This window comes from Anabrus simplex, chromosome 5 (assembly GCF_040414725.1).
Source record: "Anabrus simplex isolate iqAnaSimp1 chromosome 5, ASM4041472v1, whole genome shotgun sequence".
Taxonomy (NCBI): domain Eukaryota; kingdom Metazoa; phylum Arthropoda; class Insecta; order Orthoptera; family Tettigoniidae; genus Anabrus; species Anabrus simplex.
Window position 1 is genome coordinate 91,591,004 of NC_090269.1, and position 15,044 is coordinate 91,606,047.

General features: G+C 38.3%; 1 protein-coding gene and 1 long non-coding RNA gene across 3 annotated transcripts in view; one reads left to right on the forward strand and one right to left on the reverse strand.

Annotated features, from left to right (window-relative positions):
- Window positions 1-3,245: 3,245 nt before the first annotated feature.
- On the reverse strand, window positions 3,246-11,241 carry LOC137500967 (uncharacterized). Its single transcript, XR_011018297.1, has 3 exons — window positions 11,124-11,241; window positions 10,935-11,032; window positions 3,246-4,815 (listed from the first exon to the last, which is right to left on the reverse strand). It is a non-coding gene; the product is annotated as an uncharacterized lncRNA (long non-coding RNA).
- Window positions 11,242-11,621: 380 nt separating this feature from the next.
- mew (multiple edematous wings) overlaps window positions 11,622-15,044 on the forward strand; it is a 288,348-nt gene continuing 284,925 nt past the window's right edge. For both annotated transcript variants that reach the window (XM_067146993.2, XM_067146995.2), the window contains exon 1: window positions 11,622-11,880. In XM_067146993.2, the coding sequence (XP_067003094.1) occupies window positions 11,705-11,880 (176 nt within the window). In that variant the 5' untranslated portion in view covers window positions 11,622-11,704. The remainder of the gene's footprint in view (window positions 11,881-15,044) is intronic.

Sequence of the window (15,044 nt, forward strand, 5' to 3'; positions counted from 1 at the left end):
GCAAGATTATTAGCTGAACGACGCGCTGCACGGGTTTGTAATATCCCAATCCTTTCAGTTTCATTTCACTCTTCACGTTGTTGTGCAGTTCGATTAAACTGAAAATTAGCTTGGCTTGTAGTATGTGGAGTTCTTCGACCAAAGTTGCTTCGCCCGCGTCTAATAGGCGGCATGAGTCTTGAAATGAGTATACTGTACATGGAAGCACACACAAAATAAACCACTCAACCGAAGAAATAGATGAACTGTTGAGAATCAAATATTTAAAAACAATCAGGATAGACAAAGGTCTCCAACTATAACAAAACACAACACTGCATGCGACTATCTGGAGAGCGTATGTTTGGGAGATCCGTACCAGCAGTCGAGCCAGCCAGCGGATAATATAGTGGATCTTTACCATTCCTTACTACCTTTAAAGGTACAAACCTATTTTTACATTCCTCAACAATTGTTTTATATATATTAAATTGGCACCGTTGGCGACGGGGGCCGGGCTCGCTACTGCGGGCACCGCTGACGACGGGCTGCGCTAACGTTAGCCTTGCTCGCAGACGGATTTCAGTTGTACTATAAGGTAGGGGAAATTGGGCAGAGTTAAAAGGTCACTTCTAGAAAGCTTTCTTGCATAATTTAAAGAGTATTAATACCCCGCGTAGGTATATAAGGACATCACACTCTCCTCAGCTTCATTATGTCTGCATTAACACCACCTTTGAGCTGGTTCGTTCAAAGTGCCGAGTTGGCGGAGCTGCCGATTGACTGATGTGAAAATGGGAAACTACGGAAAACCATCTTCACGGCTGCTGACAGTGGGGTTCAAACCCACTATCTCCCGGATGCGAGCTCACAGCTGCGCGCTCCTAACCGCATGGCCAACTCGCCCGTTAATAAGTTAATTGATATAGCCTACTACTATACTACTTATTTGTGTGATTTTTTAAATTCCTACAACACCCTAACAGGATGAAAATTGCTGGTTATTACTGCAAACAGAATAACGCACAAGAATTAAACAATTCTTAACTGCAGTTAATAACTCGTTACGGGGAAATAAACAACTTTATTCACCTCTTTGCTGCAAACGTCACAGGAGCAACTCCTGTAACCACTTTTTAATTAAAGACGAGTTGTAACCTGACACTTTCAGCATAATTCATACACTGAACAAACGGAAACACCAAAATATTCTCACAGAATGAAATGCAGTTCTTTTCCCCAGAAGTCAACGGATACTGTGTCATCTTCTGCCTTGTGACAAACTACGGGAGTGTTCACTGCAGGAGGTTCTTAAGGCATTTCGGAGAGAGTGGTTTATAGCTTCCCGATTTTAAAATTTTCGTAAAGACTGAACATAAGCCAGCAAATATTTTATTTTCTCGAAATATACTGAAAGGCATTTTTAACCGATTTAGGGATAAAAATAAGAATTATATAGGTTTTAACGTCAATTCAGACATTTTTAAGCACAATAGTAGTACAGTTTCTAAATAAATACATGAAACGTGTATATACAACTTCATTTTTAGTCATTTCTTCAAGAACAAAATACGTCTTTCCCTAAAATCTGAGGGCTGGTGATTACATCCCTCCACAGAGTTGGCGCCATGAAGCGAGACATGTCACACCCCCGAATCCACATATATGGGAAAAGCAGTAAGAGGAGAAGAAGAATATTTTTTGTTTTATATATTTTATTTTAAATTTTTCATCAAATAATATATAAACATAAATTTCTTCATTTTCACAAAAAACAGGAAATTTATAACTAATCAGTAGCTAACAAACAATTTAACCACCTAAAACAAAAAATCAAGGACAACTTACATAAAGGCAATACTACTGTACAGTAATTGTGGGTAAAACTGAAGACAGCATTTTTTCAGAGATGATAAATTCAATATTGTCAAGAAAGACCGCACTAATACCATCCAAAAGAATCTCAAATAAATACTCAAAAATCCTCAGTTCTTGTTAAATGAACAGCAGACACTGCAATTGATTAACATGAACCCCAAAATACCAACTGCAAGAGCACTCCTTAAAATACACAATATAAACAGGGCCAATGACTTTCGATGTGACGCCTCTTTAAACAACAAGCATCATCCTCATCATCAAAATAAACATACCGGACTTGTGTCTAGGAGCAGCCATAATCGGCTTTAATAGACTTCTGCAGTGTTTTGGGGGTCCACTTCATGAAAGAGTGAATTAGTTATGTGAATTAACTGCTTTATTGCACATTGCAGTGAACTTTTTATGCTTGCACAATGGACAATTTCGTATGTAGTGAGTGTAATAAATTTTTCAATTATAGGAAAACTTTAAATCATCACGTAAGAACAAAGCACACTAACAAAAATCCTAAATTTTCGTGCGATTTGTGTAGTTTTACCTCTCACACAAAATACAATTTAGAACGACATAAAAATTCACAACATAAGACTGCGAAGTGTGAACAACCTCAAGTAAAATGTCCGCTTTGTGTAGAAGAATGTGCTACAAAATCCGATATGGTGGCACATTTTATTAATTTTCATGAGATTCGTATCGCAAAGGAAAGTTTAAAATTTGCGAATGAAGAGGATTTCCTTAAGTGGAAACGTGAAAAAGAAAATTAGCAAGTGTGTGAATTTGTTGTATGTCGCTCCAAGTACGAATGTAAAGATGGTTCCTCTAAAATGAAATACAGGTGCCACAGGGATGGGACCTTTAACTCAAGGGGTAATCATGAGCGTCACCAGAAAGTACTTGGAAGCAACAAGATAAGTGGTCATTGTCCAGCAAATATTGATGTTACTTTTCAGTCTGGAGAAGTGCATGTTTCATTTTGTGCAACTCATGTAGGCCACCAAGAAGAGTTAGGTCGCATGAGATTATCGCTGTCGGAAAGAAATGACTTAGCGAGGAAGATTGCGATGAAAATTCCTTTCGATAGAATCCTTGATGAGGTTAGAGATTCTATTGGTGAAACTGACATTGAACGCATTCATTTTCTGACCAGAAAAGATCTATTTAACATTGAGCAAGAGTACAATTTAAAATCTGAAGCTGTGCGGCATGAGAATGATTGTACGAGTGTCGAAGCATGGATTCGTGAAATGGACGAACGTGGAGGAATAGTACGCTTTTACAAGGGTCAAGACATGTCTTCTATGCTGTACCCTCAATTAAAACCAGAGGACTTCGTTCTAATTATAATGCATGAGGCGCAGCAAGAAACGTTACTACGATACGCGACAAGTTCACTTGTATTGACAGCACACATGGTTTAAATAAGTACGAATTTGAACTAACTACCCTCCTAGTCGTAGATGGCAAGTTCCAAGGATTTCCATGCGCGTTCATGCTATCAAATAGGACGGATGCATTTGTGATGGAAGTGTTTTACAGAGTTATTAAAGAGGCTCTGCAAGTGACACTACAGCCAAAAGTGTTCATGTCAGACATGGCAGAAACATTTTACAGTGCCTGGCTATGCGTAATGATGCCTGCCAAATTCCGCCTGTTCTGTTCGTGGCATGTTGACCGTGCTTGGAGGAAAAACCTTTCTAAAGTTAAAGGCCGAGAGAAACAGGTGGAGGTGTACAAGGAGCTCAGAGTATTGTTGGAGGAAAGAGACGAGGCTGCTTTTTTGAGAATGCTCTATCAAGAAATAAATAAATTAAAAAGTGACCCTGACACAAGAGATTTTGGTATTTATTTCGAGGCCAATTATGAACACTCTGCAAGTAGCTGGGCTTATTGTAAACGTCTCAATGCCGGCCTCAACACTAACATGCATCTAGAGCGCATGCATGGAGTAATTAAACACATATACATGGAGGGTAAGAAGCCTAAGAGACTGGACATCGCAATCCATATCCTCATGCGATTTGTGAGAGATAAACTTTATGACCGCCTTATTTACATGAATAAAGGCAAACACAAATAAACTCTCACAAATAAGACTAAGGCATGCCAATTCATTATCGTTACAACCAGGAGAAATTATTTGCAGTGAGGATGTATGGACTGTTCCATCCACGAAGAAAAGTGAACTGTACGAGGTCAGAAGAACGGGTGAAATGAATTGCGGCTGTGACCTGAAGTGTACAGAGTGCAATACCTGCATTCATTCATACGTTTGTACATGCCACGACTCTTCCATTAAATTTAATATGTGCAAACATATACACCTAGCGGCTAAATATATTGGTGGTGCTAATGAACACTATTTAGAATCAGATACAAATTTAGTCATTCAGGAAGCACCTTCAAACGAAGAAAAGGACATTATTCTGAAGGAATTGCATAATCCCATGAAAAGAAGGCTAAGTGAGGACATAGAAGAGCACAAGGCCAAGCTTCGAGAAAAATTTGAAAGCATTCTCGCAACAATAGAATCACCAAAACATGTAGATATAATTGAGAAACAGCTCCAACCAATAATCCCAACTATACATGCCCATAGCACAAAAGCGATGATCAGCACACCACCTTCTACTTCAAGGGGGATAAAGTGTGAAACACAGTGACGATTATTTTCCACAAAAAAAGTCCCATAAGAAAACTTCTTCTTCCTTGTCAAGGCCTACTGGCCTACAGGCAATTGCTGCAAATTTGTTACTCCACTAAGAAAAATGTGTTATAGGCCCTACTTCAGTACAATTGTTGGCTGCACCTGAGCAGTACTGGTGGAGATGTTCCATTTTTTCTTCTTCTTCTACTTCTCTCTCCCTCTTGTGTGGACTCCCTCTTTTTCTTGATCCCAAAGCGCCCTTCATGCTGCTGCTGGGAAGATTCTGTGTTGGCACAGAATTGGGTTTTAGCCTAAAAAAAGTTTATTGAAACAAAGTTAATATTCATATTAATTATACACATTGCTTTTTGAATAAGCCCATGCTATAGTACTATGAAATGCAAAACTGGTAGGCTATAATAATACAGCATATAAATTACAAGAATATGATGAACTGTTATGAAATACCAATCAATTTCATAGTAGTTGTGTAACAGCCCAAGATGTATTATTATTATATTATTATTTCTTGTGGTCCATGGTGTGGGTTACTGCAGTCACCGCCTAGTTCGAGAACCACAGGCAACGGCTGAGTTGCCTATAACATGGTCCTCAGACTCGAGATACCCTAACATATTCCAAGTCATGGCCTGCTTTGTGCTCAGGTGGCTAGGACCCGTCAGGGGAGAGGTCGTCACTAGGACTATAAGTAAGGTAGCATCCTGCTTCACAGAATCGACCTACCTTGGAACATTTCAAGTAAGCCTCGGACCTATGGAAGTAACGGAGTCCAGGATACAGGCATACAATAGAGAAAGAATGGGTGGCATACAGTGACGCAGCAGTAAAAGCAGGAAGGAAATGCCTAGGAACAACCCTCTCTAAAGGTAGTGAAAAGCAAAATATTGTCGGAATGACAGAGTGAAGGCAGTTTTCAGCGTTCAATTACCACGGGCCAAGTCCTCAGTGTATCTGTGCTCCATGCGGTGGAGCTTGTCATAGGTATCGCACACTTATCTGTCCTCAGAGAAAATAATTGCTGACATGTTTCTGCTGCAACTAATATTTACTCCCCGTTGTGAGTAGTGAAATGTTGTTTGGTGCCTTTATTATATAATAATAATAATAATAATAATAATAATAATAATAATAATAAATTGCAAGATACTATGCTGTAATGTGCAAAATATTCATGTTCAAATTATGCTCATGTTTTTCTAGTGTAACTTAAAGGATTTATGAACTGTAATTTAATCTTATGACCATTGACTGCAATAAAATACTAAGTTATTATTATTATTATTTAACTCACAGAGGCTTGCAGACTGAACGCTGAAGGGCTTAACTGCCTGTAGCTATGTACCGGTATGTATGTAATATTCATTTTCTCTATTTCAAGCAATAAAGGGAAGTTAAGTTTTATACACAAGAACTATTTAACTTCATAAAGCATAAAATTACAGGCCAGTCAGTTTGACATGCATTGCATGTACGCTTTGGGAAAGCATTCTTTCTGAATATATTAGACATGTTTGCAAAATTAATAACTGGTTTCATAGAAGGCAGTTTGAGTTTAGGAAATGTTATTCTACTGAAGCTCAACTTGTAGGATTCCAACAAGATATAGCAGATATCCTGGATTCAGGAGGTCAAATGGACTTTATTGCGATTGACCTATGTAAAGCATTTGATAGGGTAGATCATGGGAGACTACTGGAAAAAATGAGTGCAATTGGACTAGAAAAAAAGAGTGACTGAATGGGTGGCTTTTGTTACAATGGGTGGCTTTTGTTACAAGCCCAAGTCAAGGCTTGGAGTGGAGGCCTCGCCCACACATGCTAGAGAAGCATCCTTGGTTCCTCCACCTGGGTGATACGGTGGTTCAGGTGAAGTGGGGCTGGTGACTGAGGTGAAGGCTCACTGCGGGGCGCTGGAACCAACACATCACTTTGCTCTACGTAGCCTGGCCCGAACTCAGTCATGATAATGCCAAGTGGAAACCACGTGAGTAGGCCTACTGAAGGGGGAACAAACCTGGCTAGGTTCGGGCCAGGGGCGGACCGCTGGATGGACGACTGAGGGGCGTGGTCTCTGCTACGGAGAGCCTAAGTTGTGGGAGGACAATGTATGGCTGTATGGCTCACCACGGATGGTAAGAACGACGCTCAGGACCCTAGAAGGGCCAAAAAACCTATGATTGATTGAAATATGTTTGCTTAAAAAGAGCCAATTTCAAAAATTTCGATATCAAGGGAAGCCATGGAAGCTCCAATAGAGCATATCCAGAAGCAAGCCCAAGATGAAGAAATGGAGACAGAAGTCCCAATTGGACAGGCTGTCGCTGATTCAAAACAAGAAATGGCAACAGAAGCTCCAGTAGAGCAGACTGCTACTACAAGCAAAGCAGAACGTCCATAGAAACAGAACTGAAGATTTCTGCCTCGAAAATCAACAGATTTCATATCGACAGACCACCTCGCAACAGTGCATATTACAAGGAAAGGAAGGGAGCGAGGAAGGAGGCCAAAATAGCGACTGGAACTTGGACGGAGAAGAAGCCAAGGAACAGGGATCGGCGAGAGGCTATCCCTCCGACAATGCCCAAAAGGCTGAGGCCAGGGGATAGTATGCCATCAAGTTCGGCTACAAAACCGCCCGCCAAAAACCAGAAAGAAGAGACGGTCATGTCCTTTTCGGAAAGACTAACTTCAATCAAGGTAGCAATAATACGTTAAACCTCTCCAGATGGGAAACTGAAGGAGGATGACGTGAAGAAACTTACATTTGCTCTGATAGCGCAAATGAAACCGCTTTACATAAAATCAGCTTCATGGTCCGTATCGCACTTCAATAGATTCACAATTAAGTATTTATTTTCCACCTAGTCGATACAATGATTGCTTAAGGCAATTTTTAATGGTCAAAAGTGGTACATGTTTCGTATATTATCAACATCTTCAGCCACATAACACTGTTTAGATGAAAAATGTATAAAATTGACAAAGTAATGCTTTAGAGGAAGTGTCCTTAAAATTAACATAAGATTGACAAGATTAAAACAAACAAATAACTCAAGAGAAAATATATAAATTATTTCTACAATAGAAAGCAGTCGTCAAGGAAGCACTTGTACAATATTCCATAGAGAAATTGTCCTAATAAATATTCTTTTCTTAATAATTCATGAAAAAAGATCAATTTATAAATTAAAAATTATACAATTTATAAGTAATTATCGAAATGAAGAAATCCTGATATCACAGTGCGGCTCTTATTATTAATGTAGATGAAGATATAACTAATTCCTAGTTGTCAAATCTTATTAAGCCTGCTTTCCTTTGGAATAGTAACTCCTGTCATTCTTTCACAGTTTTGCGCCGGGTGTAATATTGATGATGCGTTCTTCCTTGCTCTTGCCACAGGTCATAAATTTACCAACATAGAACAAGACCTGACCATCATAAAAAAGTTAAAAAAGGGCAGCTTAATGAACACATATGAAGACCTGTACATTCATCTAGACCAACTTGTAAAGAAAAATGATAACCTTAATGAGGCTGTAGAATATAAGAATCCATTATATTATCAAATTCTAGTATATTTGAAAATGCTTGAGAAGGATCACGAAAAAAGAATTGGAATTTCTCCTCCTACAGATAGCCCTACAACTTATTCCTCCTCAGTTGAAGCTATAGGTGACAGCAAGGAAGTTCTTGACACACCTATATCCCCCGCTCCTCCACCTCCTCAGGTGCAAGAGCAAGGAAGAACGCATCATCAATATTACACCCGGCGCAAAACTGTGAAAGAATGACAGGAGTTACTATTCCAAAGGAAAGCAGGCTTAATAAGATTTGACAACTAGGAATTAGTTATATCTTCATCTACATTAATAATAAGAGCCGCACTGTGATATCAGGATTTCTTCATTTCGATAATTACTTATAAATTGTATAATTTTTAATTTATAAATTGATCTTTTTTCATGAATTATTAAGAAAAGAATATTTATTAGGACAATTTCTCTATGGAATATTGTACAAGTGTTTCCTTGACGACTGCTTTCTATTGTAGAAATAATTTATATATTTTCTCTTGAGTTATTTGTTTGTTTTAATCTTGTCAATCTTATGTTAATTTTAAGGACACTTCCTCTAAAGCATTACTTTGTCAATTTTATACATTTTTCATCTAAACAGTGTTATGTGGCTGAAGATGTTGATAATATACGAAACATGTACCACTTTTGACCATTAAAAATTGCCTTAAGCAATCATTGTATCGACTAGGTGGAAAATAAATACTTAATTGTGAATGAAACCGCTGTCAGATGGATGCCTTTCAGGCTTCCTCGAATCTCCGAGGCTGGAAAGTGGAGCAGTGGTACTGATCTGTGTAAATCCAGAAACTAAAAGCTGGCTGGAACAGAGATATGGAAAGCAAAAAGAAAATCTTGGAGACCGTTCTGTGAGAAAGTGGAAGCACACAATGAAACAGCAAGGCTCCAGAAGATTCTGAAATCAACCCATATAAATCACATGTCTTGAAGAACATCTGAAAATGAACTATAGGAATAAGAACATTTTCATTTTAACGGACAGCCAAGCGGCCATTAAGGCACTAGAGGCAGTCCGGATAATATCCAGAATTGTCTGGTATTGCCACTCATTTCTTCTGAAGCTCTCAAAGTACAACATTGTCAAAATAACATGAGTACCAGGCATAAATGTATAGAAGGAAATGAAAAGGCAGATAAACTGGCTAGGAAAGTGGCAGAAACACATTTTGTAGGCCCGGAACCTGTATGCGGGATTTCCTATGGACAAGCCCGACACTACACAGGAAAATGGGTACAAAAGAGACAAATGGAGAACTGGAAAATTACTCCAGGATGCAGGCTTGCAAAGGAACTGAAAAAGGATTAAACAAGAAGCATACTAAAGAGTTGTTGAAACTCAACAGAGGAAATATAAGATGGGTAGTAGACCTGTTGACAGGATACTGCCATCTGAAAAAAAAAAAACCTACATAGAATTGGAGTAATAAGAGACAACATATGTAGGAAATACAATGAAGCAGAGGAATCAGCTGAACACATACTTTTCGAATGTGAGGCGTTGGGTAGAATCAGACTCTCTACTCTAGGACTACCAGGTGAAGTGAGAGGACAAATCCAAGAAGACCCAATAAGAACAACCTGCTGCTTTGTGAAGGGAGCAGGTATATCTAGGTGGGAATGAAGGAAAAACATGGTAGCAAAAGATCTTAGAGGTCGACACTAATTAGGAACTAATATTTAGAGGCCCCATGAAGAAAACAAGAATGGGTGGCTATATTTCTAGAAAATAGAACTCAGAGAATTAGAGTAGGCAAAGCTTTTTCTGACCCTGTAAAAATCAAGAGGGGAATTCCTCAGGGCAGTATTATTGGACCTTTATATTTTCTTATATATATAAATGATATGTGTAAAGAAGTGGAATCAAAGATAAGGCTGTTTGCTGATGATGTTATTCTGTACAGAGTAATCAATAAGTTACAAGATTGTGAGCAACTGCAAAATGACCTCGATAATGTTGTAAGATGGACAGTAGGCAATGGTACGATGATAAACGGGGTTAAAAGTCAGGCTGTCAGTTTCACAAATAGGAAAAGTCCTCTCAGCTTTAATTACTGCATTGATAGGGTGAAAGATCCTTTTGGGGATCATTGTAAGTATCTAGGTGTTAATATAAGGAAAGATCTTCATTGAGATAAACACATAAATATGATTGTAACTAAAGGGTACAGATCTCTGCACATGGTTATGAGGGTATTTAGGGGTTGTAGTAAGGATGTAAAGGAGAGGGCATATAAGTCTCTGGTAAGACCTAAACTAGAGTATGGATCCAGCGTATGGGACCCTCACCAGGATAACTTGATTCTCAAGAACCGGAAAAAATCCAAAGAAAAGCAGCTCGATTTGTTCTGGGTGATTTCCAACAAAAGAGTAGCGTTACAAAAATAATGCAAAGTTTGGGCTGGGAAAATTTCGGAGAAAGGAGACGAGCTGCTCGACTAAGTGGTATGTTACAAGTCATAAAAATCATGTTGGGTCCATACTGAATCTCAGTTATGTTCCGAGCTGTCAGTGGAGAGATGGCATGGCATGACATTAGTAGACGAATAAGTTTGACTGGTGTCTTTAAAAGTAGGAAAGATCACAATATGAAGATAAAGCTGGAATTCAAGAGGACAAATTGGGGCAAATATTCATTTATAGGAAGGGGAGTTAGTGATTGGAATAACTTACCAAGGGAGATGTTCAAGAAATTTCCAATTTCTTTGCAATCATTTAAGAAAAGGCTAGGAAAAAAAACCAATAGGGAATGTTCCACCTGGCCGACTGCCCTAAATGCAGATTAAGAGACTGAGTGATTGATTCATGACTTACCCCTGACTAAAGTGCCGAGGATTCCTAAAATCTGTGGATTGGAAGTGATCTCAACATATCTTGTATGTATGTAGGTAGGTCCCTTCCATTGATCACACCTAAAACATAAAAAAAGCCAAATTAAAGTCAAACCTATGAGTGCAATCTCTGCACCGCCACTAATATTTCACAATATTGGAATTTACTTACACTGGTTTGCCTCGAGGAAAGCAGAAGAAAGAGTTTATTCTACTGACGGAGGGCCTATAACACATTTTTCTTACTGGAGTAACAAATTGATTACACTCACTACATACGAAATTGTCCATTGTGCAAACACAAAAAGTTCACTACAATGCGCAATAAACCACTTAATGCACGTAACTAATTCACTGTTTCATGAAGTGGACCTCCAAATACTGCAGAAGTTTATTAACACAGTCTGAACACAGCAGCACGATTTAAAAGCAATACTGGCTTCGCGAAAAGCTGCAACCAACAACAAACAAAACAGAGCTTCTTCTTCTCCTTGCCCCACACGTGGCGCGCAATAGCTAGGTAGGCGGTACTAAACGCCGAGGTTTCTCGAGCAGTCACGAGCAAAGCCGATGATGGCTGCTCCTTCGACATTCCCTAGACTCAAGTACACTGAGCCTGCGGTAGGTGCGGTTGGTTAGAAGCAGACGGCTGGCAGTGGCAGTAGTTTTAGTTATTACTCTGCGTTATTACTTCAAAAGCGGTGTGTGCTGTTGGTTTGGTGTGTGAGTGTGTGAGCTCGGTATGGTTTAAAAATGGAATACATATCATTCGTGGTTTTAATATCAGTGTGTTTGGAATGCGTGTTATCCTTTAACCTGGAGCATCGTATCCCAATAATTAAGAGAGGTGAACGAGACTCTTATTTTGGTTATTCCGTCGCTCAGCATCAGTCAGTTGATGAAGGACCACCAAACAGAGTTCAAAGTTGGTAAGTTCTTTAATTATTTTTAAAAGTACACCAACCTATCCTTTATATACATATTATGTTAGAAAGCGGGCAAACGAAGAAGGCTGACTTCTAAAATAATATAAATATTAAACCGCTCGTACCGTCCTTTATACTTATTTATGGATGTGATGACTTTTAGTGAAGAATAGCCAATTCGTTAATATTTACAACCCTTCGGAAGTTAGTGATAGGCATAAACCACCTACCTTTGTAACTACACATGAACAATTCGGTGGTTTTTTAATGTGTGAAATCGGTTTGTTGTCATTTTAATTAAATTCGTACAAGTCATTCATCTTTATTTTTAGCTTGTGGTTCCGGAATACCTGACTTATAAAATGTGGAAATGTTAGCGAACTCATTGTAAATTTTGATTGAATCTATCCTCAAGTTATTAATCATATGCAAATCTTCATTATAGACTGTTATGCTTTCATCGTTCAGTCTGCAAGCTTCTGTGAATTAACTAAGTGCCTCCTCAATCCTGTATTTGCAACTAACTAGGCTCTGTGACCTCATGTAGTTCCACACCTCTTATCATTAAAAACCGAGTCTGACTATTGCTGTCTTGGTCTCCTCCTACCCTTATTCTCCATAGCTGAGTCAGTCATTCTCGTAGGTACCGCTAACCATCTTCCTCCATTCACCTCACGTGACCCCACCACCAAGGTGGGTTTATATGTAAAGCGTCATCCATCAAGTATATTCCAAATGTAGCCCTTATCTCATTCCAAGCACCCTCCCACCATTTTTCCCATCTGTTTGTACCAGCAGTCATCCTCACTACTTTTTGTCCATTACTTCTAATTTATGAATAAGATATCTGGAGCCCACTCATTTTTCATTTCCGTGTAGCAAAGTTTCTTTCTTACACAATACTATTGATATTAACTACAGACTCCCTGCATTAGCTTTGCTAAACCTTGATTCAAATTCATTTTCTTTATGGCCATTCTGGAGAATACACATAGTAAATACTTGAAATGCTCTAAATTTTCCAGCTTTGTATTCCCACCCTGACATTCAATCTTCTTAAGTGTCTTCCCTACTGACATAATTTAATGTGATCAATTTTCATATCATCACTAGCTGTCATATCCCTCGTTGACAGCACAATCACTTGAGATGTGCATGATTAAATGTTTATCCACCGCTCACGTTCCTTAGATTCTGAGGCACATACTTTTCCCTGTCAGTGGCTTGTCATAATGTACTCGTTTCCTAGCTCTCAGTGGCCCGTGCGGTTTCATAATCTTTTCATTGTTGCTGCTCTTGATTTGATCTCTTCCTTCCAGTATAAAAACCAAATAGGCCTGTTAGATTAAAATTTAAAAAAACTACAGACAGATGTTCATAGTCTTTAACACTAGAAGGACTGGCTTGGACAGTCTACCTAGGCATATACTGGTACTGGTAAAGACTAATGTCTCATTTTGCTTTAAAACATATCATCTGTAAAAATACGCCTATCTACAGAAGGCCCTGTGATGTTACGGGGCAACTCATTAACATAAATTATAAACAACGTGGGCCCAACAGTTGACCCTTGAGGCATGCCATGAGCTACTGGTAAGAAAGCTGATGTTGAATTTTGAAATGTAACCCTTTTTATACCGTACCTATTACTCATGTAAGATCAGACTAACATGATAGATGGTTCGTCAAGCCCACAAACCTTCCATTTTTCTTAAAAATTTCATGAGAGACTCATATAGATATTTTTATTATTCAGTAGGCCTAGCATGTCTCAATACAGTGCACCTGGTTTATACTAACACAATTGTCACTAGGAAAGAGAAAACTAAATTCAGAACTGAAATTGTACAGTCTTTACACAAAAATTTGCAAGACAACATTTCTTGGAGAGAAAATGTGTACAGAAAACTTGCAGTAGAATTTTTTAGGCTGATTCTGTACATATTATTAAGTTATCATTCCTATAGTTTCCAAAATTTTTGAAGTTTTAATGTCTAAAAAACTGATATCTTATTTTGAAACTCACTATCTATTTAGTAATTGTCAGTTTGGATATATATCTGTTTTTGAAACTTTCAAAGCTGTTACTGCCTTTTAGAATTGTTTTGATGCTTTGGATACCAGATTTTCATTAAAGACCAGGCAGTTTGACCTTTGAAAAGATTTTGACACAGTCTCTCATGAAATTTTTAAGAAAAATGGAAGGTTTGTGGGCTTGACGAACAATCTATCATGTTAGTCCGATCTTACATGAGTAATAGGTACGGTATAAAAAGGGTTACATTTCAAAATTCAACATCAGCTTTCTTACCAGTAGCTCATGGCATGCCTCAAGGGTCAACTGTTGGGCCCACGTTGTTTATAATTTATGTTAATGAGTTGCCCCGCAACATCACAGGGCCTTCTGTAGATGGGCGTATTTTTACAGATGATATGTTTTAAAGCAAAGTCGGAATATGATGTAACACATCTAACAAAAACTACCTTCAGAGGCCGTTAAAGATTGATGTAACAAAAAATTTCTTGTTTTTAAATCCAGATAAAGTGCAAGATTTATTAAAGTTTTCATTTGCCCCTGGTTATAAAGTAGAGGAGGGTCCTACTTCATTGAAATTTTTGGGGATATTAATTGACCTTAGACTATATTTTTTACGTGGAAGAAGTTTAGGCAGAGTTAACTAATGCATCAACATGCTAAGGAAATTAAGATCCCACATGAGTGTAGAAACCTTAAGAACTTTATACTTTGCTCATGTTCATGACTACCTGTTCTATACTGCAGTTCTTTGTACTCACCAAAGAGAATCAGAGAGATTATTTAAGCTTTAAGAAAAGGTAGTTAAATCAAGCCCCCCCCTGCCATTAAGATGTTTAATGTTCTACCAATTACATGTAGACAGCTGTCCTTTTAAAATCAACATGAAAAATAAATTAATTGAAACAGGCTTGCATTCCTGTGATGACCTTTTTGAACTTATCCAGGAATTTCAGTCTTAAGTCCTTCTTTAGTTAGGCTAGTCATTACTTGCTTACCGATATTGTATGTGTCCCTATTCTTACTTAATTTATAATAATTATTTTGATCCTGGCTCAGTCTGGTGGTATTTGAAGGTTCTCAAATACGACAGCCTAGTGTCTGTAGATTTACTGGCACATAAAAGAACTCC